The sequence below is a fragment of the Nyctereutes procyonoides genome, unplaced genomic scaffold (genome assembly GCF_905146905.1).
Source record: "Nyctereutes procyonoides isolate TBG_1078 unplaced genomic scaffold, NYPRO_anot_genome, whole genome shotgun sequence".
Lineage (NCBI taxonomy): Eukaryota > Metazoa > Chordata > Mammalia > Carnivora > Canidae > Nyctereutes > Nyctereutes procyonoides.
The window spans coordinates 44,953,304-44,976,512 of record NW_026575131.1 but is presented as its reverse complement, the minus strand read 5'-3'; the positions used below and the strand labels follow the sequence as shown (position 1 = coordinate 44,976,512).

At 56.6% G+C, this 23,209-nt stretch overlaps 2 protein-coding genes across 2 annotated transcripts; both read left to right on the top strand.

The window, feature by feature from the left end:
- Window positions 1-146: 146 nt before the first annotated feature.
- PIK3R2 (phosphoinositide-3-kinase regulatory subunit 2) lies at window positions 147-12,593 on the top strand. Its single transcript, XM_055344169.1, has 16 exons — window positions 147-300; window positions 2,084-2,827; window positions 5,743-5,835; window positions 6,183-6,233; window positions 6,316-6,447; window positions 6,542-6,752; window positions 7,163-7,248; window positions 7,393-7,501; window positions 7,591-7,689; window positions 7,803-7,983; window positions 8,076-8,201; window positions 9,242-9,384; window positions 9,615-9,791; window positions 10,637-10,708; window positions 10,861-11,031; window positions 11,409-12,593. Exons 2-16 carry the CDS (start codon window positions 2,506-2,508, stop codon window positions 11,614-11,616), a joined length of 2,181 nt encoding a protein of 726 aa, XP_055200144.1. The 5' UTR covers window positions 147-300; window positions 2,084-2,505; the 3' UTR covers window positions 11,617-12,593.
- A 2,997-nt stretch (window positions 12,594-15,590) lies between these two features.
- On the top strand, window positions 15,591-19,005 carry IFI30 (IFI30 lysosomal thiol reductase). Its single transcript, XM_055343757.1, has 7 exons — window positions 15,591-15,783; window positions 16,761-16,943; window positions 17,029-17,103; window positions 17,345-17,437; window positions 18,246-18,398; window positions 18,571-18,624; window positions 18,716-19,005. Exons 1-7 carry the CDS (start codon window positions 15,649-15,651, stop codon window positions 18,776-18,778), a joined length of 756 nt encoding a protein of 251 aa, XP_055199732.1. The 5' UTR covers window positions 15,591-15,648; the 3' UTR covers window positions 18,779-19,005.
- The last annotated feature ends 4,204 nt before the right edge of the window (window positions 19,006-23,209 follow it).

The following is a 23,209-nucleotide window of genomic DNA, read 5'->3' as shown; positions in this document are numbered from 1 at the left end:
TGTTTCCGGACATGGTCGGCCATCTCGTGGCATCCTCCGCCCGCCAGTCCCGCGGGAGTATGTTCGGATCTTTCCGGAAATGTTCGGCCGTCCCGAGGCTCCGCCTCCGCCTCGCTTCACCCGCCCGGCCCGAGTGCGCTCGGCCATTTCCGCCGGGGGCGGGCCCGGCTGTTCGGAACCGCGGCGGCGGTGGCGGAGGCGGGGATCCCGCGGCTGCGGCGACGGCGGCCGCTGTGGAGCCACGGGTCGGGCTCGGATCGGTGTGACGGCGGCCTCGGCGGCGGTGGCGGCCGCGACCAGGTAAGTCCAGGCCGGCCGGCGTGGCAGGCCGGGCTGGCGTGCGCTCAAATGCGGGTCGCCTAAGCAGAATGCGGGGCCGAGGTGGAAGTCAGAACGCGAGCGCCGAGCTGCATCGCGCCCCGCGGGAACTGGGGGCCTCGAGGAACGGGAGGGAGGCCTTAGGCTCGACCTGGCAGCGCTGCTGCCTGCCCTGGACGGTGGGAGAGGAACGGGGTGCCCCCAGGCCGAGATAAGGGGCTAGGGCCGCGGCCCCAAATGGAAGGAGGCCCTGCCTGGAGTGGGGCGTCGAGCAGTAATGAGTGGCACCCAGGCATTGTGTGGGACATAGTGGGATGCAGGAGGGTCGGGGTCGACTGCACTTCCGTTCCCGGGGCTAGGCTACTGGGTCCACACAGGCCCGGGTCCGCGTCTAAACGCGTGAGCGCGCGGGCCCTGCGTCCAGCCGCAGAGACCCTGGCCAGGCCTGGCCCCTCCACCCCGCCTCTCGGATTCGGGGAGCGCTGGTTCCCGGGCGCACACACCGGGGCGTGTGCAAACCTGTGCATGCTGGAGCGCGGAGGCGGGTAGGCAAGCGGATCCAGGCGGTTTCCTGGATGTCCCCTTGCCGGGCCTCAGTTTCCCCTCCTGTAGAGTGGAGGGTACGGGGGCCAGGAAGCGGGTAAGTTTGGGTGCTCCCGAGTGTGGGGCCTCTGCTCCCTGATCCAACACCTTCTGGGGCTGTCGTGGTCGAGGAGGGGGGCGATAAAGCCCAGACCGTCCGCCTGGTACTCAATTGCCAGCGTGCTGGACGCTTGGTGGCATTCATAGAGACACCCTGAATTGGCAGGCAACTTCCCGCTGTCAAGCCTTTGCACGCACTATCCCCTCCGGCCAGTGCTGTCTCCTGTCCTTATGAAGACTCGCCCTCTAGAAAAGCACGCCCTCCCCCACTACCGAGTCTCTGGAGAAGTCAACCTGCAGAACTGAGACTGGGAATGCTGTCTGTGGTGGGCTGTTTCCCCAAGGCTTGGGGCTCCTAGGGCTTGAGCATCGCCCTGCATCCAACAGCCTCCCCCTTAGCAGTTGTGATACCTTCCTCCCCTTCACCCTCTCCTAGCTCCATGACCTCCCATCACCCCCCTGTTTTGAGATCCTACTCTATGCCTCTCATTTAGCCAAGCTGGGACACTGTTCCCTTCACTGCATTTCTCCCCCACAGAGACCTTGGACTCGTTTCTTAGTCCTTTGCCTCTGCCTGGACCTGCTTTCCTACCTCTTTGCTTCCTTACTGTGTCCTTCTGTGCTCAGTTGGCCCAGCCCCTCCTCGGAGCTCCCTAGTACCCTGAGCATTCCCCATCACACATTACCCACTGTGGGTGTAACTATCCAGCCATGTGGCTGTGCCTCCTGGAATCCATCCTGGGCCTTGATGTTGAGTGGATCTCTCGGGTTTAGGAGTCCTGGCTTCGCCACCCACCGAGTGGTCCAACAAAGACCTCCCTGCTCTGAGCCTCAGTTTTGCCATCTCTAACGAAGAGGCAATGAAGTGGCAATGAAGAGCTTGTTTACTGAGCATGCATTATGCCTGGGGCAGGTTCTTGGGAGTTCTGCTCCCAGTGACCCCCAGGGATGGCTGTTGTTACACCCATTTTACAGCTGGGGAGACCAGCTGAGAAAGGGGCTGGGGCTGGCCCAAGGTTACCTAGCTAGTCAGGGGTTTGCAACCCCATATTTGGGCCCATCTCTGGGGTGGGGGTGGTAGGAGCCCAACCTGGCTGATGCTGCCCTGCCCATCTCCCCCTAGGTCGGCGTCCTGGCCAAGCATGGTGACAGCCTGTGCCCTCGGCCCCCTCGTCTGGCGCAGCCGGAAGAGCCGCCAGCCTCGGGCGCCGATGGCCCCCCATGTGAGGGAGTGAGCAGCCTGGCCCTGCCCTACGGATTGAGGGGGGACGCAGCGGCTGAGTGACCTGAGACCACGCTGCCGACCCCCTCCCACCAGTTGACGAATGGTGGACCGAGCCACGAGTGACCCATGTCAGGGTCATGGAATAATGGTGGGAAGCAAGGCATGAGTGACCCCCGCAGTCACCTGTAACTTCTCAGTAGAAATAGTGGTCTCAGTGCCCCGAGCCGGCCCAGTGGACCCTCCTGGCCCTCACCCCAGCTGATGGGGCCACTGGGGCCCCGAGCAGCAGCTTGACCGTCCAGACCTCACCCTGCCCAGCCATGGCCGGTGCTGAGGGCTTCCAGTACCGAGCACTGTACCCATTCCGCCGGGAGCGGCCGGAGGACCTGGAGCTGCTGCCGGGCGACGTGCTGGTGGTGAGCCGGGCAGCCCTGCAGGTGCTGGGCGTGGCTGAGGGCAACGAGCGCTGCCCACAGAGCGTGGGCTGGATGCCTGGCCTCAATGAGCGCACGCGGCAACGAGGTGACTTCCCCGGCACCTACGTCGAGTTCCTGGGTCCTGTAGCCCTGGCCCGGCCCGGCCCTCGTCCACGTGGCCCCCGCCCACTGCCCGCCAGGCCCCGGGATGGGCCCCCTGAGCCAGGTGAGCAGCAGGCAGGGGCCCTGGCAGGGCCGGGGTCCTCTCAGAGCCTTAGTTTCCTCTTCTTTCTAATGAGGCAATAGCACCTCTTCCAGGGGAGGAGGAATAAGCACATTTGGGCAGTTCACAGGTGTTGACTGCACTGCTGTCGAGGGCTGGGGTCAATTCGTGGCATTGGGAACACAGCAGTGGACATAGGCCTGGCCCTGCCCTAGTGGAGCTCCTGGTTTGAGAAGTGACAAGAATGTGATTAGGTAATGGAAAATGCTGCGGGGAAGGAGCCTCACATGGGAAGAGCCGGGAGTGAAGGTCTCCGGGCAGCAAGCACAGCAAAGGCAGAGGCTGTGAGGTAGGAATGTAACGGCAGGTTCGGGGAACAGCCAGTGGGGTGGAGTGGTGGGAAGGGAGGAGCAACCAGGGCTGTGCCTCAGGATTCTGTGGGATTGATTTTGATGACAGTGGGGAGTGTTCAGTAGGATTCAGAGATTCAACTTAGTTTCATCCCTCAGTTTGCAGATAGGGTCCCTCAAGAAACTCCTTTTGTTACCCTAATTTTACCCGGTTTCCAAAATGAAGGGAGACACAAAGCCAAAAGAGGATGGGATGATCCTGCAAGGCCAGGCAGCACACATTCATCCCTCCCCAAAGACCCTTGGCCATCTACACTTCAAGAGACGTGCCAGCAGTGAAGAATGAGGGCATACGGAGATTGCTGTATGCTGTAGGCAGAGTGCGTGGGTTCCAGCCAGGGAAACTGAGGCCCAGGCCGTGGGGATGAGGCTGATAAGTGCTGAGTGCCTCGGAGTCTGCTCCAACCTTCACAGCAAACCAGGGAGGGCCTGTGTACAGATGGGGAGACCGAGGTGCTAAGGGGTCAAACCACTCACTTAGGGTCCATCCACCAGGAAAGGCCAAGGCCTGCGAAGCGCTATGGCCTCAACCTTTGGCCTGCCTGGTTTGGCACCAGAGGGACACCGAGGCCCCCAAGAGGGTCATATCCAAGCCCCACAGCCTGGGGCCGGATGGGAGGCACCGAGGTGAGGGTTTGCAGCATCTGGTGCCTCCAGGCCTTGGGCCTAGGTCCCGCCTCAGCCTGGAGGAGCAGGAGGCGGCCCCATCCGGGCTCCCAGCCAAAATCTGCCTCTCCCCCTGGTAACAGCCTCCTCCCTCCTCTGCCTGGCCTCAGGCCAGCCTCCACACACATACCCACTCCGGGTGGCTGCCCGGCCCCGCCCTCCAAATCCTCCAGGGCTGCGTGACCGTGGCTGGGGCCAGCCCTCCGTGGGCCTCAGTTTCCTCATCTGGCCACTAGAAGTCTTGGTCCTTTGCCCATTCAGGCCCTGCCCCTCCAGGGTCCTGAGACCACCCAGCAACATGCTGTGGCCACCTGCATTTCCCCCATTCGGCCCCACAGGGAGAGCCGAGCCCAGAATGTCAGTGTCGCCTGCACCCCCAGAGGGAGGTTGCTGCCTCTCTCAGCCTCAATTCCTGATCCATAAAATGGGAATGACACGAGTTCTGATGAGACGTCCCTCCCCGTTTTGCAAACTAGTCACAGGCAAAGTTCAGAACTGTACCCTCCACCCCCATCACTTACCTCCTCTCCCCGTGCTCTCTCTCTTTCTCTCTCTTTTTTCCTTCAGCATTTTTTACTTAGCTGGGCCTTTCTCCAGCTTGAGGCACCACCTGGCCCATCACTCAGGGAGGCCCTGCAGGCCCGGGCTTGCCCCTGCTGTATGCCAGGGCGTCCCTGCCGAGGGCCAGAGCTGCATCAAACGGTGGCCATGCAGGCAGAGCAGCCTGAGGACAAAGGGCCCGGTGGAGCGAGACACGCAGGGCCAGGAAGGCCCCTGGCGCCCACTGGGAGGGGTTTCAGCATTTTTAAAACAGGGGAAATACTTTTTTTAAAACAAGATGACTTAGAGAATGGAAGAAGGTCCTTGGAATGAGGCGTTCTGACCTGCAGAAGGATATCGTCCTTTTATCCTTTTCAACCACTTTGTTGTTCCGAGTAAGGAGGGAGAGAGGCCACCAGAAGCCAGTTTCCTACCTGAGGAGGACCGAGGCACAGAGAGGGTGGGTCCTGTGCCCAAAGTTGCACAGTAAGCAGTGGCAGCATGCCCCAATCCTGCTGTAAGGAACTCCCACAAGCTCAGTGGCTTCAAGCCACAGTTCCCTGCTGTTCTGCAGGCCCAAAGTCCAAATTCAAGGTGTCAGCGGGGCCGTACCCTCTCTGGAGGTTTTAGGAGTGGACGGTTCTTTGCTTCTGCCAGCTTCTCATACCTCCGGGAGTTCCTCGGTTTGCAGCCCCGTCATCTCAATCTCTGCCCCTGTCTTCACATAGCCTTCTCTTATAAAAACACCAGTCATTGGATTGAGAGCCCTAAGTCTAAAAAGATCTTGTCTCAAAATTCTTACTTTGATTATATCTGCATAATAAGGGCATAGCCACAGGTATCAGGGATTAAGATGTGGACATACCATTTTGGGGGACACTGACCAACCCACTATACCTGGTCTGAAACTGGGTAAACTGATATTTTATTTTTTAATTTATTTATTTATTCATGAGAGACAGAGAGAGAGGCAGAGACACAGGCAGAGGAAGCAGCAGGCTCCATGCAGGGAGCCTGACGTGGGACTCGATCCCGGGACTCCAGGATCACGCCCTGGGCTGAAGGCAGGCACTAAACCACTGAGCCACCCAGGGACCCCCATAAACTGGTATTTTAACCCAGAAAATTGTTTACCACCAACTCAGCCCCTCCACCCAGGTTTTGGCTTCCCTAAGATTAGGGTACAGATGCCAGACCAGATCCTACCTGGAACTGCCCAAGCTGAGGTCCAAACGGCCAAAGAAAGGGGCCAGGATCTTTCCAGGAACCCCACTAAACAGGCTGTCTGTCCCCTTCTGCCAGGCCTTACACTCCCCGACCTGCCAGAGCAGTTCTCCCCACCTGATGTTGCTCCTCCAATCCTGGTGAAGCTGGTGGAGGCCATTGAACGGACAGGTGAGCCTCAGCCCGCCTACAACCCCTGTATGCTGCTTTTGCTTACCCCCGGTGATGGGTAACTCATCCCCTCATGGGGCTGCCAGACCTCCTATGCATGGAAAGAAGCTGAATTTGGATGCTCTGGGCCTCCCTGTTGAGTTGGGGCAGTAGTGACTCCTAGGGTGTGGATGGGAATGTGGTCACCGATCGCTATTGCATGTGCTGTGCCCTCTGGCACCGTCGTCCCAATTATGTCCAGGAGGTTGATCAGCCCTCCCAGCCCCCACGAGGGGTCCAGGAAGCATGTGAAAGCCGGTCTTGCCCCTCGGGGTGGAGCTGACCCACCCCTTCCCCTCTCCTCCCAGGGCTAGACAGCGAGTCCCTCTACAGGCCTGAGCTGCCCGCCCCGCGCACAGGTGAGGGGAAGCTTCCATGGGCAGGGGTGGGGGGAGAGCTGGCCCCGGACGTCTCTGCCGACGCGTCCCCCTGCACCCGCAGACTGGTCCCTGAGCGACGTGGAGCAGTGGGACGCCGCGGCCCTGACGGACAGCGTCAAGAGCTTCCTGCTGGCGCTGCCCGCGCCCCTCGTGACGCCCGAGGCCGCGGCCGAGGCGCGCCGGGCCCTGCGGGGTGAGCCTGGCGCGAGGCCCGGGGCGGGAGGGGGCCCCCGGCGGACGGACGGGCGCCGGCCCCGGCTCACCCTGTCCTGGCCGTCTGTCCGCAGAGGCCGCGGGGCCCGTGGGGCCGGCGCTGGAGCCCCCGACGCTGCCACTGCACCGCGCGCTCACGCTGCGCTTCCTGCTCCAGCACCTGGGCCGGGTGGCCCGCCGCGCCCCCGCTCCGGGCCCCGCGGTGCGAGCCCTGGGCGCCACCTTCGGGCCGCTGCTGCTGCGCGCGCCGCCTCCCTCGCCGCCGCCAGGGGGCGCGCCCGACGGGTGAGCGGCTGGAGGGGCGGGGCTTCGGCGGGGGCGGGGCTTTGAGTGGAGGGCGGGGCGGGAGCCCTGGCCCTGGGGCCGAGAGGCCGGAGCGGTGGCGATCGCCGGACAGGACGGAAAAGATCGCAAGGGCGGGATCTGCGCCCCAGGAAAACCCCAGCAGGCCTGAGGCCGAGTGATGGGACCTAGACCAGGGGGAAAGCGCGTGGGTGGTGCGCGGGCCTCCACTTCTGCCCCCTATCCTGGTGCGTTGTTGTGTGAACATTTATTGAGTGCCTGCTGCATATACAGAAGCAGGAGTCAGCCTCCCACACCTGCCTGTCATCGACCCTGCCCTACACGTGCCTTCCCGTACCTCTGCCCCAGGCGGCCAAGCACGGTCCTACCCACTGCCCTCCTCTTCCCCCTAGGACTGAGCCCAGCCCTGACTTCCCTGTGCTGCTGGTGGAGAAGTTGCTCCAGGAACACCTGGAGGAGCAGGAGGTCACACCCCCAGGTGATCCTTCCCCATATTCTCTCATATGGTTGGGAGCCGTGAATGCTGACTTGTGGCCCTGCCAGTATCACAGGCTCTGTCGCAGTAGGAGCCAGCCACAGTATACAGTCGTGCTCAATGTACATTTGTTTTCCTGTCCCCCAGCGCTGCCACCTAAACCTCCCAAGGCAAAGCCAGCCCCTGCAGGCCTCGCCAACGGGGGGAGCCCGCCCTCCCTGCAGGACGCTGAGTGGTACTGGGGTGACATCTCTAGGTAGGGTTCTGGGATGGGGGCCATGTGGTGGGCAGGGCCTGAAGGGCAGGGTATCTGGGCAGGTGCCCCAATCCTGGGTGTCCCCACAGGGAGGAAGTGAATGAAAAACTCCGGGACACACCTGATGGCACCTTTCTGGTCCGAGATGCATCTAGCAAGATCCAGGGAGAGTACACACTGACCCTCAGGTGGGGAGCCTGTCCCTTCAGGGGGGGGATGACTGGGTGTGAGAGGTGGGCAGTGTCAGCCAGGATGGCTGGGGGTCCCACCAGCTGCTGACACCCCTCTCACCCACCCCTAGGAAAGGCGGGAATAACAAGCTGATTAAGGTCTTCCACCGCGACGGGCACTATGGCTTCTCAGAGCCACTCACCTTCTGCTCCGTCGTGGACCTCATCACCCACTACCGCCATGAGTCGCTGGCCCAGTACAACGCCAAACTGGACACACGCCTCCTCTACCCAGTGTCCAAGTACCAGCAGGTCTGTGGCCAGGGTTGCAGCCAGGGAGGGCGGCACCAGCCTCGGGCCTAAATGTCCCAGGCAGTTTCTCTGATCACACCGGGTGTCCCCAGGACCAGATCGTCAAGGAGGACAGCGTGGAGGCGGTGGGTGCCCAACTCAAAGTCTATCACCAGCAGTATCAGGACAAAAGCCGGGAGTATGACCAGCTCTATGAGGAGTACACCCGCACCTCCCAGGTACCACAGCTTGTGCTCCTGGTAGGAGCTCCTCCCAGGCGCTGAGGGACAGACACCTGCTTCCAGGTCACAGAGCAGCCACTTAGCACCCGGGGCTGCCCAAAAACCAGAAATCAATGTATGTGTTTTCAAAAAAAAAAAAAGAAGAACAAATGAGAAAGCACCAGCGACCCACCCCCCCTCCCAACCGCAGGAGCAGCCAAGTCAGGACCTAGGAGATGTCTGCTTGAGCCTCTGTGTCTCTCTGGGCCTCACTTTCCCCATCTGGAACCGTAAACTGGGGCTGTGGGTCTATTTCTCCCTGCCCTTCAACCTGGATCTTATTCAAAGTGCTAGCTAATAACCTGACAAGAAGTGATGGAGACAGAGTCAGGAGGTCATGGGAAAGACAGCCTCTTTTAAAACAGGGAAGGGAGAGGGCGGTTTTATCATTCAAGGACTATGTTAATAAGTTACTTTCAGAATTCGAGATGCGCAGCATATTCAGGCTGAATGTCCCATCTCAGGCAGGAAATAGCTCAGTCTCCCCCATTATCCCCAAGGAATTTCTTTCTTGCTCCCTTTTTACTACTAATGGATCAACTGAGGCTCTGAGCAGACAGGACACCTATCTGGGATTGGTTATGAGCATTGGGATCTTGGAAGTGATCTAGGGCCCTTGAGTCTATTTCTCCGTTAATAGTTCTGACTTTGTAGGAGGCTACTGGCAGGTTCCACAAGATGATGTATAGAAAGTACTCCGCGAAGCATCCACCCTGAGAGGGAGCCCCATGAACTGTATGTCGCAACTAGATTTGTCTTTAATTCTCAGCAGTGCTAACAGATCCAGGTGTTGGTAAGGTACCCGAAAGAGGATCTAAAGGAAGAATGGGTTTGGGGAGTGGGAGTTCGTTCGGTACAGCTGGAGCTAGAGAAATGATGCACCTGATGGAGGGAACAGCTTGAGCGAAGTCCATATCAGAGTTGGGATCTACCTTCCCCCCCTCACGAGGGACTTGTAAGGAGTCCCAGCAGGAACTAAGATTCACCCCCTCCTCCAGGAACTGCAGATGAAGCGCACAGCAATTGAGGCCTTCAATGAGACCATCAAGATCTTTGAAGAACAGGGCCAGACGCAAGAGAAGTGTAGCAAGGAGTATTTGGAGCGCTTCCGACGTGAGGGCAATGAGAAAGAAATGCAGAGGTGAGTCGGTTCCTCTGCCCTGCCCTACCCCACCCTGATCTGGCACAGGGCAAGTGGAGAAAGAAAGGAAGCAGAGGGGGCATCCTGAGCTCCCAGGAGGGGTGGGGATCATTTGAAATGGACTTTGAAGGATGAATAGGAGTTCACTAGAAAGAAATCCGGGAAACAGCGTGTGCAAAGGCTTAGAGGCTGGGAGGCCATGTGAGGCCTTAGAGCCGCTCCTCCCACAGGATCCTACTGAACTCAGAGCGGCTCAAGTCTCGCATCGCTGAGATCCATGAGAGCCGCACAAAGCTGGAGCAGGAGCTGCGGGCACAGGCTTCAGACAACCGGGAGATTGACAAGCGCATGAACAGCCTCAAGCCAGACCTCATGCAGCTGCGCAAGATCCGAGACCAATACCTAGTGTGAGTACCTGGCTCTGTGCTCACCTGTGGGTCCCTTGGTTCAGGGACATCTAGTGAGGTGGTCTCTGTCTGTGTCTCACTCTCATTTTCTCCACCGAGTGGTCCTACCTTGCCCCTGAGACCCCACCCTCTCAGTCAGGCCCCTCCAAGACCCCTCGGCAGGGCTGCCTATGGGTTGGCCTCAGCCTCAATGCACAGAATCGCAGCTTCTGTGAAATGGGAGCTCTGCTCCCACAGAGCTGGGTCACTAGGAGCCTCCAACAGGATCCACTCCCCGAATGCTATGACCTAGCACCTCAGCCTGGGCTGAAATCCTGCCTCTGCCCGCTGAGCCATGCAGGCTTCGTCAGGAATCTCCCTCCCACCTCTGCCTTGGATGCTGACATGCACCTGCTGTGTGCCAGGCACTGTGGGAGTACCATGGACACATGAGCTCACTCTGTCCTCTCAAAGTTCTTTGTAAATCCCTTAACAGTGAGGGAAACTGAGGTACAGAACAGACAGCTTGCCCTGTGTGAAGGCACACGGCCGTGCAGCCCTCAGGCCTAAGTCTCTGGTAGTGATAAGGCCTTGCTAGAATGGCGTGTTACGGGGTTCAGTAAGAGTCAACGGAAACAGTAATAAGTAGGGGGTTCCCTGAAGAGCCCCAGGTTCAAGCTTTCCTTGACCAAGCCAAGACTGACCTCTTGTGGCAACCGGAGGCATTACACCCAGCCCCGGCCCTGGTACGTCCCCCTTGCCTCCAGCCAGGCTGCACTGGCTCACAGTGGGCTAGCCAGCCTGTGCTACAGCTTCTGTTCCTCTGCCACCAGAGTGGAACAAACACACGTTTCCTCTCCCTCCAGGTGGCTTACCCAGAAAGGTGCCCGGCAGAAGAAAATCAACGAGTGGTTGGGGATCAAAAATGAGACTGAGGAGTAAGTGAACACCTACCTGAAGGGGCCATTGTCAGTGGGTTTTGCAGGATGGGTAGGAGTTCACCAGGGAGGGACTGCTGTCCAGGCAGGCAGGGAAGCTTGAGAGGCTTCAGAGTGAATGACCAGGTCTCGCCACCCTGCTTCCCTCACAGCCAGTATGCGCTGATGGAGGACGAGGACGACCTCCCCCACCACGAGGAACGCACGTGGTATGTGGGCAAGATCAACCGGACACAGGCTGAGGAAATGCTGAGTGGCAAGCGAGATGGTACCTTCCTCATCCGTGAGAGCAGCCAGCGGGGCTGCTATGCCTGCTCTGTGGTGTGAGTGCCTGGCTGGGGAGCTGAGACTGAACGGAGGGGTGGGCGGGGGGATCCACACATTCCATCTGAGGGCTCTCATAGAGCACCTGCCATGGCCTGGACCCTGGGAAGGTGGCCAGGGAGGAGCCCCCACCCCACCCCACCCGGCTTGCCATGGCTGCCACAGGAAGAAGGGATTGTTGGGGGCATGGGAGGAAGCTAGGGCAGCCTTCAGGCAGGAGGTGGCGATCAGGCAGGAGGTGGCAGCATTTGGACTGAGTTGGGATCCAGGAAATGGGGAAATGCGAGTCCTGGGCGGAAGTCACCTGCTGGCCAGAGCCGGAGCTGGGAGAGCCCCGCGGGAGCCCTGCTGAGTGCCTGTTTGCCTGCACCGGCAGGGTGGACGGCGACACCAAGCACTGCGTCATCTACCGCACGGCCACTGGCTTCGGCTTCGCGGAGCCCTACAACCTGTACGGGTCTCTGAAGGAGCTGGTGCTGCACTACCAGCACGCCTCCCTGGTGCAACACAACGACGCGCTCACGGTCACGCTCGCCCACCCCGTGCGGGCTCCCGGCCCCGGGCCTCCGCCCACCACCCGCTGACCACCGAGCACCAGGATCCGCCCGGAGCGGAGCCACCGCGGGGCCTGGCGGCTGGGGTGACAGCCCCATCCAAGGTGTCCATCTTTGGGATTTTCTGTCCGTCTCTTTCCTTTTCAAGTCTCTTCCTGTCTCTCTCTCTCTCTCTTCCTCTCCATTTCTCTCTATCTGAGCCTCTCTCTCCATCTCTCCATCTCTCCATCTCTGCCTGTCACTCTGTGTCTTTCCCTCCCCATCATCTGTCCTCCTCTCTGTCCCTCTGTATCTCTGGGTTGGGGGTCCCGCCTCTCCGGCCCCATACGCCCCTCTCCCGTGGGCACTGCCCACCCCTGACCCTGTGCCCTGCCCACCCAAGGCCCCCACCAGGGTCCCCGAAGACCCACCTGGCTGTACCTGCCATGTTTACAGAGGCCCCTGGGCTGTGCGGCCCCAGCCTGGGTGCCCCAATTTTTAAGCCATAGACCTGGGGTCACGGCAGGAAGGAACTTTACTTGGCCACTTCCAGGAACCACCTTGGCCGGGACATTCTGGGCCGGGCGGGACCCGCCCCACAGACCCCCAACTTCCCCTCCAAACCCTGAAGTGAAACCAACACTTGGTTATCCCCACATGGGGGCCACTGCCAAGAAGTACCCCCCCAAAAAAATATAATTAAAAATAACTTACGAGCCGGCCCCACCCAGCACCAGGCCTCCCAGAAATAGAGGCTGCCGGCATTGCTGGGGCGGCTGAGACGCACCACTGCCCACAGCACTTCTACTCAATGTAGACTCAAGGCTTCTCCTCGATCATGTTGGGTTCTGATTTTATTTTTTCTTGACTGTAAAGCCCTTTTTTCTCTCCTTTTTTGGGACGAGAGCCCTGGTTTTCTACACAACCCGTGGACTGCCCCCCTTCCCCCCCGCCTGCCCAGCTAGGCTGGCAGGCAGGTTTTGTATGGTACGTTGATATTGATATGGATATAAAACATGGAACATGTGGATGCTGTTGTTCTGTTGTTGTTGTTGTGGCTTCTCCATGGCCACTGTGTGCTGGGGACCCTGGCATTCACAGATCACACTGATCCTGCCCAGAGGATTGTAATTCTTCCAGTAGCCAATGAAGGCCGACAACCCTCCCTTCCCCACCCCCTCTCCCCCTGCCCTTAGCTGCTGGTAACTGGAGAAGGGGAGAGACTTGTCCAGGCTCTCGGAGCAGAGAGGCTTAACCGCTGAGCTCAGACTCCAGCCCAGCCTCTCACCAGTGCCTAGGTCGGCCCCCTCCCGCCCCCCAAGCTGGAGTCCCAGACCCTCGGGCAATCACCTCCCCTCTGATGTGCAGCTTCACCACTGCCAGGTGGGGTCAATAGCATAGCATGACCCCTCCGGTGCCACCCAGGGAGGGACCCCATGTCCTTAATGCCCTCAGTGCGGCCCCTCCCTGCTGACTGTCCTCTGACCCCTTTCTACACCTGCCCCTGACACGCAGACCACCAGGTCCCAGGGGACATTGACTTGGGGGCTCATGATATCTTTGACCTGAACCATTCATTATGCCAGGGGACCTCTGCCAGGGTCCCCGTCTCAGCCCTCCTTTCCTCTACACCCCCACCCCAAGACTAGGCATTTCTGCCCTCTTCTCCCCATACAGCACCCCTGGAAGCTGGGGGGTAAATGAACAAAGCTCCACTAGGCTCTCAGAGGGATAGGAGCTGCCTCCCTTGGCCTCAGAGCCCTGGGGCCTTCCCAAGCACTGTCCCTGCCATGTATCCAAGTCAGGAGGTGCCCCATGAGTAACCCGAGCCCAGATGCCACCTTCCCTGCAGCCTTCACCCACTGCATGGGGGGACAAAAGATAAAGGTCACTTTCTAGATCCATTACGCCAGCCTGTTGGGCCCGCAGACAGAAGATAACAGCCCACAGGGCCTCCAGTAGGTGTCTATGCTATGTCTCCTTGGGAAAGCCACCCCCCACCTCTGATCCTCAAGATTCCTGTTACCCGGTAGGGTCAATAGTTGCCTCCCTCAAGCCCCAAGGGGAAGTTTCTTGAGGGCCAGACAAACAAATGAGTGAGGTTACCTTTGTGAATCCATCCAATAGGGCTGGTGCTTAGTAACCACTAGAAAAATTGTAGCACTTTATTACTTCTGTCCTGCCCAGCATAGAGCAAGTACGCACCAGTTCTACAAAGTTGTGCTGCTTAGTCTTAACAGAGGCATCATAAAGGAAATGGGGTTTGCAAAGGGTTCAAAGGGACAAGATGGCAGGATCATCCAGCCGTGGGCACTTCAGGGAAACCCCAACCCCGGAGCCTGCTGCTGTGGACACCAGGCCGGGACTTCCCCAAACCGGAAGAAGACAAGGGAGCTGGGGAGCTGGGGCCTTTGGCTATAATCTGGGCCAGGTGTGGGTGTTTCCTCCCATGGGATCAGGTCCTGTGTCATGCCTGGTATTTGAGGCCCTGCAAAGTCTAAGCATCTGAGTTATCCCCTCATGACCTCAGTCTCCATGAGGTGAGGCGGGCTATGGGCTATTCTCTGTTGGTGCTAATGTCCTGTGTCAACACCTTTCCCCGGTGCCTGGAAACCTGGGGAACCTCTCCCTCTGCCTCTGAGCCCTCCCTGTGGCTTTATTCTCCAAACTTCACTTTTTTTTTTCTTTCTAAGATGTCATGTATTTATTTATTTATTTATTTTTAAATTTTTATTTTATTTTTTTATTTATCCATGATAGAGAGAGAGGGAGAGAGAGAGGCAGAGACACAGGCAGAGGGAGAAGCAGGCTCCATGCACCAGGAGCCCGACGTGGGATTCGATCCTGGGTCTCCAGGATTGCGCCCTGGGCCAAAGGCAGGCGCCAAACCGCTGCGCCACCCAGGGATCCCAGATGTCATGTATTTATTTGTGAGAGACACAGAGAGAGAGGCAGAGACATAGGCAGAGGAGAGGCGGGCCCCCTGAGGGAGGCTGATGTGGGACTCCATCCCACGACCCCCGGATCATGACCTGAGCCAAAGGCTGATGCTCAACCACTGAGCCACCCAGGTGCCTTCCAAACTTCACCATTTTACAGAAGGGGAAGCAGAGGGTCCATGACTTGAGGTGCCCAGTAAAGTCCAGCCCCAAACCCTGGTCTAGGTGATTCCAGCAGGTTCGAGTCCCACACTGCCAAGCCCCCAGCCTAACCCCGTGTACACAGGATGGGCCTAAGGTGATTACTGCCCCCGAGTCCCCTGCGGGCCCAGAGGCCCCACACCCGCACCTCAGGCTTTGGATGGTGGCAAGAAGGAACGCCAGCTTTCCTTGTACCCCCGACTCTCACCCGAGACAGGGCGGGGAGGACAGAGAGAAGTGACGGGCCCTCCCCGGGCCCCGCCGGCTTCTGCTTTCTGGCCTGGCTGCGGCACCGCCCGAGGCAGCTGGCTGGGTGGGACGCAGCGACGCGGCGGGAGCCTGAGAGGAGGAGGGGGCGCCAGGGGCAGGGCCGAGGCGTTCAGAGTGGGGGGCGGACCCCCGCCGGGCTAGCGGGAGGCGGCCGGCTGCGCAGTCCTGACCCCCCCGGGGCAGCGGTGGGGGGGCGACGTGCCCGGGCTCGGAACCGGGCTTGGGGGGGAGCTGCATGGCCCTTGGCCGCCCCCCAGAGCGGTCCGCGGCCGCGTGGAGACCCTCGCGTCCCTCTCTGCCTCCCTGTGTCTCTCTGTCTCTGGAGCCGCCGCCTAGTCCCGGCTCCCGGTGCTGTGACCCCAGCCTCACGTGACCGGGCGGCCCCCGCGGCCCGGAAGGGTCAAGGTCGGCCCCGGCGGCCCGGCAGGCGGGGGGAGGGAAGCGCCCCCACGGCCGCGTGACTGCGGGCCCGGCAGCCGGCGCGAGCGGGGATGGGGGTCAGGTGGGCGTGGGCCCTAGGCAGGCCGGGGGACCCCCAGAGTCGCCCGCCCCAGCCCCAGGGGCGTGGGCACCGGGAGGCGGGTCCGGCCTGGGGGCTGGGCCACCGCCGGGTTAAAGGCGGCTCCCGCCCGGGCCGCCGCTCCTCCCGCCTCCGCGTCCTCGCCCCGCGGTGATGGCCCTGTCGCCGCTCCTGCCGTGCCCGCCGCCGCCGCCGCTGCTGCTGCTGCTGCTGCTGCTGCTGGGGGTCCCCGCGGCGGCGCGGGGGTCCCCGCGGGAAGCCCTCTCCGAGGGGGCGGCCGCCTGCAAGGTAGGGACGGCCTCGCGGCGGGAGGGCCAGCGGGGACCGGCGCGCCGGGGCTGCGGGCTGCGGGCTGCGGGCTGCGGGCGGGACGCTGCTCCAGGCTCCCCGGACTCTGCCGGAAAGTGGGGCTCGGGGCCCGGGGAGGGGGCGCTGCCCCGGTCGGTTCCGAGTCCCCCCCGCGCTGCCGCGGCGCTCGCAGTGCTTTCACTTCCCCGTCCGCGTCTGTCCCCGACCCCGGCCCGGGGGTGCTCGGAGCTCCTGCTGTGTGCCCCTGGGCGGCGGAGGGAAGCCCGGAGGCGTCGGCGCGTGGCACCACACTCCAGGTGCTGCTTATGGGGCGCCCTTCGGCGGGGGGAGAGCTCGCGCATTTCTGGCGCGGAGCAAGCAGACGTCTGGGAGCCGAGCGACTCGCTCCCCGCCGCACTGACCCTGGCGGGCCTGCCGCGGGCCGCTGAAACCGGAAGTCAGCACGTATTAGGCGCCGCCTCAGCACTAGAGCCTCGGAGGGGTTCACCTGCGCCCCCTGAGAGGCAGATTAGTTAGGGGTTAGCCCAAGTGTAGGGCCTTGCGCAGCCCAGGGCCAAGGCTCTGGGGGTGAAGTGGCAACAGATGAGCATACATTAGTCTCCTTGGGTATGCACCCCTGTCGGAGAAGGCAGGATCGACAGCAGCGACCAGAAATGTCCATGCATTGAGTCCTTACTGCATACACTTCCCCTGGGCCAAGGGTTTCACCTCAACTGAGGGAAAGCAAGAGCTGTTCATAAATTAAGTGCCTACTGTTTGCAAGTCTTTGTCACATCCGTTTTTGCAGAAAAAACAGATTTAGGAAGATTTAGGGATGCAGTGAAGCCCTGAAGTCAGGATTCCACCCGGCACTGTCTGAAAGGACTGCAAGATGGAGCACCTACTGTTTGTAGCTGCAAGAGAACCAAGCAGGGCTATCCTCCCTTCAAACCCCTCCCTTCCTCCCTCCCGCACAGGTTGGGGACCTATGCCTGCAGGAGCCCCTCAGGAAGTCAGAAGCACCACTTGTCAATGTGAGCGTCTACTACGAGACACTGTGCCCCGGGTGCCGGGCCTTCCTGGTCCGAGAACTCTTCCCGACCTGGCTGATGGTCCTGGAGATCCTCAATGTCACACTGGTGCCCTATGGAAATGCCCATGTATGTTGGCACTGGGGAACCAAGGCACTAAGCCAGGGAAGGGGCACCTGGTGGGCCAGCCAGCACTCACCTACCTGCTTTGCAGGAACAAAATGTCAGCGGCAGATGGGAGTTCACATGTCAGCACGGTGAGCAGGAATGCAAGCTTAACAAGGTGGAGGTGAGCAGACCCCTGAGTATTCGAGTGGTGGGGGCACAGAGGCTGGGGAGACACCCATTGTAAGGAAGGCAAAAGCAAGGCTCAGAAGGGATTGGAACCAGCTCCATCCTCTGCCTGTCTGCCTCTTTAATCACATCTTCATTCACCGCTTCATTAGTGAACACCTGTGTTACTCCCAGAGTGGTCCAGGGGTGCTCTGGACCCACTTCAATCCCTCACCTGTCCACCCCCTATCCCATAGGCCTGCCTGTGGGACAAGCTAGAGAAGAATTTGGCCATCCTGACCATTGTCTGCATAGAGGAAATGGATGACATGGAGGAAAATCTGAAACCGGTGAGCAACACCCCTCACTTGGCCCCGGACTGGGAGACTCTGGTCTTCCCTGTCTCCAAACAGACCCAGGTTCAAGTCTTGGCCTGACCACCACTCTCTGTGTAGCCCCGGGAAAACAGCCTTCCCTCTGGAAACCTCAAATCTCTAAAACAAGGGAACAAAGATCTTTTGGGGGCATGGGTAGATCAAGGAGGGCTTCCTGGAGGAGGTGCCTCTGAACTGAGCTTGGATGAACAAAAATGTGCAGAGACACAGATGATGATCCTCATCTCGAGTATGGGGATGACAGGACAGGCCCGCATACTTCTCTGGAGGATTATGAAAAACAACTCCCAATGGAGTGACTCATTGATGCCAATAAGTTTATTCACTCATCAAACATCTGGACCACCCAAAAGGCTCACCCTGGGACACCCCCAGCTCTGCAGAGTCATAGTGGGGCCAGAGGAGTGCAGAGGAGGGAGCACTCAGAAGATTCTGGGGAAGTGGAAGGGTGTTCCTGGTTGGGGGAACAGCACAAACAGAAGCCCTGAGAAAAATGAGATACCGTAGTGGTCCAGGGCTGTGGGTCTGGTCTTATGAGAGGGAGGAGCAGCCTGAGCCCCTGCCTTGGGGGCCTCCACTCAGGTAAGTGTTAGTACGTGCTGTTTGTGAACATTGTTGCATTGCTGTGGACCCAAATGTCTCCTGTGGCCAGTGAGGAACAAGCTTGGCTTGGGGGGGGGCTGAAGGAGGGACCGTTGGGGAGATAACTTGGAGGAAGCTGAGGCAATGCTCCTACTCACCAGCAACCCTTGTCCGCCCTCAGTGCCTGGAGATCTATGCCCCAACAATGTCCCCAGACACCATCATGGAGTGTGCAATGGGGGACCGTGGCATGCAGCTCTTGCACATTAATGCCCAGCTTACAGATGCTCTGCAGCCGCCCCACGAATATGTGCCCTGGGTCGTCGTCAATGGGGTAAGAGCTCTTGTAGCCTTCAGTGTGCCACCAGGCCGGGACCGGGATGATGGATGTGCCTTCTGGTCTGGGAGGCAGGGGTCAGACTTGCAGCCATTTGCAGCCCTTGCTGGGCCGGGCATGGGTTGGTTGGGGCAAGGGACTGTATGACTTCCTGTCTTGCTTTGTGCAGAAACCCCTGAAAGATCTGAGTCAGCTCCTAAGCCTCGTCTGCCAGTTGTACCAGGTAAGCTGCAAGGGGAACAGAGGGATCCGCTGGGTGCAGGGGTGGGTGGTGCCTTTTTTCAGGACCCCCAGCTCACGGCCATCTCTTCCAGGGTGAGAAGCCAGATGTCTGCCAAATCTCAGCCACCTCCCAAAGGAAAGTCTGCTTCAAATGACAGCTGTTGCCCTGGAAGGGAGCTGATGGAGGAAGGGCAAGAAAGAGCACACCTGCCCGTTTTTTTTCTGATCCCTGACTCTCAGCCACTGCTGCTCATCATCACAATAACTTCTACACATTCTATGAAGCCCAGACTCAGAATCCTGCCCCAAGATTAAGCATCTTGCCCCACTGAGATTGGTGCTACATTGAAACTAGTTTAATAAACACTTCCGGATTTTGTGATTCATTTGATAAATTAGCAAATCGCCCTGGACTTACACAATGCTAGGACCCCCTCTCTAGGGGATGCAGATATTCCTAGTCCCACAGGGAGCAGAAATGGGCCAGAGGGAGGCACCAGGGCTAGAGGAGCCCAGGGAGGGAATAAAGGCTCTGCAGAGGGAATAGAACCTTTTGTGTGGGATGGATTTATTTATTTATTTATTTACTTACTTACTTACTTACTTATTTATAATCTATTTATTCATGAGAGACACAGGGGGAGAGAGAGAGGCAGAGACACAGGCAGAGGGAGAAGCAGGGTCCGTGCTGGGAGCCCGATGTGGTACTCGATCCCAGTACTCCAGCATCCCACCAGCCACCCAGGCATCCCATGGGGCTGGGGTTTTGAAGGGTGACTAGGAGTTCATTAGGCGGAAGCTGTATTCAGTATTTCTACAAACAACCCTAACTACTCCCTTTTGCAGTCCCCACACTGGGTGAAAGAAATTGAGCCATAAGATGGAGCAGGGATCTTGTCTAGGGAGTTTCAAGAAAACGTGTTCACTGGTGGTGGGGAATGGACCACGGTGTTCCAGGAAAGGTGAACAGTGTGCAAAAGACAAGCCAGCAACAAAATCGAGCTAAATGCCAGTCTGAGACAACTGAGAACACCAGGGCGTGTTCTAGGATACTTTTCAAAAAAAACAAGTCATGATTCTTATACTGATATAAAATGATCACCTGCCAAAGATGTTATTTAATTCATGGTTAATGAGGGAAATTGATCAAATGTTCAAAGAAAGATTGAAGAACAGGCACATTGATAAATGGGAAATCTTGAAGCGATGGTGCAAATAGAAGCAAAACTGACCTTTTTCACAAAACAGTGGGGGCAAGGGTAGGTGGCACTTTTTTCACCACCAGCTTTTTTTTTTTTTCAAATTTTAATAATAGATTTTATTATCGGGGTGGTGCGGTCAGCTAAGTGTCCATCTCGGTTTTGGCTCAGGTTGCGATCTTAGAATCGTGAGATTGAGCCCTGTATTGGGCTCCACGTTTAATGGAGAATCTGCTTGGGATTCTTTCTCCCTCCTCCCACTGTCCCTCCTCACCACTGTCCCTCTCTCAAATAAATAAATAAATCTTTACCCCCCCAAAAAAATACAGATTTTATTTAACCTTATTTATATTTGATACATTATAGTTTCAACGTGGAGGCTTGATATGAGAAATGTTAATGAGATCCTCTCTATTCTTTTTTTCTTTTCATACTTTTTTTTGTATATTTTTTTATTGGAGTTCGATTTGCCAGCATATAGTATAACACCCAGTGCTCACACCATCAAGTCATACTAAGTCTTAACTGATGTGTATTTTACAGCCTCTCTCAACTCAGATTAGCTACACTGCAAGTGCTCACTAACCATGTGGGTTACTGATGACAGGTGTAGGACAGGAGAAATCATGTCCCCCTATCCTGGTCTCTGCAGTTGAGACCCCCTGCAATAAAAGACAAATTGAATAACATGCATATCTCATGAATATATGGGAAGTACCCACTAAAATGGAGTAAAACTCCCCAAAGTGGCCTAAGCCACCACTTTTTTAAGTTTTTTTAAGCCTTTCTTTAGATTTTATTTATATATTTGAGAGAGAGTGTGTGCGCGCGTGCACACACACACACAACTAAGGGGAAGGGGCAGAGGGCGAGAAAGAAGCAGACTCCCTGCTAAACAGGGAGCTCAACCTGGGGCTCAATCCCAGGACCCTGAGATCCCAGGACCTGAGCCCAAGGCAGATGCTTAACAAATAGCCCCCCAGGCACCCCTCTATTTTTAGTTTCAAGTAATCTCTACACTCAACATGGGGCTCAAATTCACCGTCTAGAGATCAAGAGTCACATGCTCCATGACTGAGCCAGCCAGACACCCCTAAACCAACCACCACTCTAAATACCATCGTATTTTAAAGACAAAAGAAGGGGGGGTATCCTCAGGTTTATTCAGGTAGAATTGAGAAAGTTGTATATATTCAAGGTGTACAATGTGATTATTTCGTATGTGTAGATATCCTGAAACAATTACCACAATCAAGTCAATACCTCTAATCACCTCACATAGTTATATTTTTGTCTTTGTGATGAGAGCAGATCTACTTGCTTAGCAACTTTCAAGTATACAATATGGTACTGTTACCTAGAGTCCCCACACTGTACGGTAAACCCTCAGAAAATACTCATCTTGTAATAAAAGCTTGTATCCTTTTTTTTATTTTTTTTTAATTTTTATTTACTTAGGATAGTCACAGAGAAAAAAAAAAAAAGGATAGTCACAGAGAGAGAGAGAGAGAGAGAGAGGCAGAGACACAGGCAGAGGGAGAAGCAGGCTCCATGCACCGGGAGCCCGATGTGGGATTCGATCCCGGGTCTCCAGGATCACGCCCTGGGCCAAAGGCAGGCACCAAACCGCTGCGCCACCCAGGGATCCCCTGTTTCTATGAATTTGACTTTTTAGATTCCACATATAAGTGAGATCACATAGCATTTGTCTTTGTGTAGCTTATTCCATTTAGCATAATCCCTCCAGGTTCATCCGTGTTGTCAGAAATACCTGGATTTCCTTCTTTTTTTTTTTTTTTTTAAAGATTTCATTTATTCATGAGAAACTCAGAGGGAGGCAAGAGACATAGGCAGAGAGAGAAGCAGGCTCCATGCAGGAAGCTTGATGTAAGGACCCCGAGATCATGACCTGAGCCATTGACAGATGATCAACCACTGAGCCACCCAGGTGCCCCCCTTCTTTTTTTTTTTTTATGGCTGAATAATATTTGAGTTGACCCTTTTGGGTTTCTTTAAAGATTTTATTTATTTATTCATGAGAGAGGCAGAGACACAGGCAGAGGGAGAAGCAGGTGCCATTCAGGGAGCCCCACGTGGGACTTGATTCCTGGTCTCCAGGATCACGCCCTGGGCTGAAGGAGGCGCTAAACCCCTGAACCCCGCAGGCTGCCCAAGTTGACCCTTTTGTTAAAAGTAATCTCAAAGGAAGACCTTCTCTAGCAGGTCTCACTGGGTTTGTCCTGATTTTATATGCAAGGGCAACAGGCATTCAGTTTGCTTTTCTGGAACTTTCTGCAAGCAATCTCAAGCTGGGACTTCCAAAGACTTCTATCATTCATTAACTCCAGCCAAGAAACCCCACCAGCAAATAAATAAATAAATAAATAAATAAATAAATAAATAAATAAAATAATAAATAATAAATAAAATAAAAAAATAAAATAAAATAAAATAAAATAAAAAAAAGAAACCCCACCAGGTTTCACCTGCTGTATCTATTCCTTCTGGAAAAATCCTCTATTCTGGACATTTCTTAAACAGCACAAGGATCTTAACTGACCAGGACCAATCTGTAAGGCTGACCCTGCCGGCTGGGTACAAGCCAGTTTTCCTGTGAGGATTTTGTAAGCATTGGCTCCCAAAAGTCAAAGTTAGTTTCTTGAAATTGGCTGGTCAATTCATGTAAGTAGATAATCCTCTCTCAGGTTCTGGAGAAGCCTAATTCTACACCACCCCCCTCCACCCTGAGAGTGGACTGGATTTTGTAACTTGATTCCAAGGAGTAGAGAAAGGGAAAAAAAGAGTAACTTGACAGTAAAGAAACCTGGCAGGTATCACCTTAACCGTGTGACCCGGGTTAGCGTCACTCGTGTTAAATCATGTATATGTCACATGCCCTGAGATGATGCAATCAAGGAGCTCCATCTCTGTTGGATTCCTCCCAAAGATACAGAACCCCAGTCTAACCATGAAGAAACACCACCCAAACCCAGATTGAGGGATGTTCTGCAAGACACCTTATCAGAACTCTTCAAAAGTGCCAAGGTCATGAACAACCAGGGAAAATGGAGAAAGTGTCGATGACCAGAGGAAACTAATTTAGTGGGATCCTGGTCAAATTAACGCTGTAAGGAATAACTGGAATTATGACTAACAAGCTACTATTCTTGCCTCACATCAGCCAATGAACCTCCAGGAATCTAGCAAATAGAAATGTATCACAGACAGTGAGGACATTAACCAGTCTCCCTTTAGATGAACTGATTAGGATAGTAATGCCTGCAAAATCCCTTCTGGAATATAACATAATACCATATTCACATTCTCTTTTTTTTTTTTAGGATTTTATTTATTTATTCATGAGAGACACACACAGAGAGAGAGAGA

Coding starts and splice junctions, on each gene's coding strand:
- PIK3R2 (XM_055344169.1), top strand. CDS start 2,506: ATGGCCGGTGCTGAGGGCTTCCAGTACCGAGCACTGTACCCATTCCGC. Junction 2,828..5,742: donor GGATGGGCCCCCTGAGCCAG/GTGAGCAGCAGG, acceptor CCCTTCTGCCAG/GCCTTACACTCCCCGACCTG. Junction 7,690..7,802: donor GAGTACACACTGACCCTCAG/GTGGGGAGCCTG, acceptor ACCCACCCCTAG/GAAAGGCGGGAATAACAAGC.
- IFI30 (XM_055343757.1), top strand. CDS start 15,649: ATGGCCCTGTCGCCGCTCCTGCCGTGCCCGCCGCCGCCGCCGCTGCTG. Junction 17,438..18,245: donor TGGAGGAAAATCTGAAACCG/GTGAGCAACACC, acceptor GTCCGCCCTCAG/TGCCTGGAGATCTATGCCCC. Junction 18,625..18,715: donor TCGTCTGCCAGTTGTACCAG/GTAAGCTGCAAG, acceptor CATCTCTTCCAG/GGTGAGAAGCCAGATGTCTG.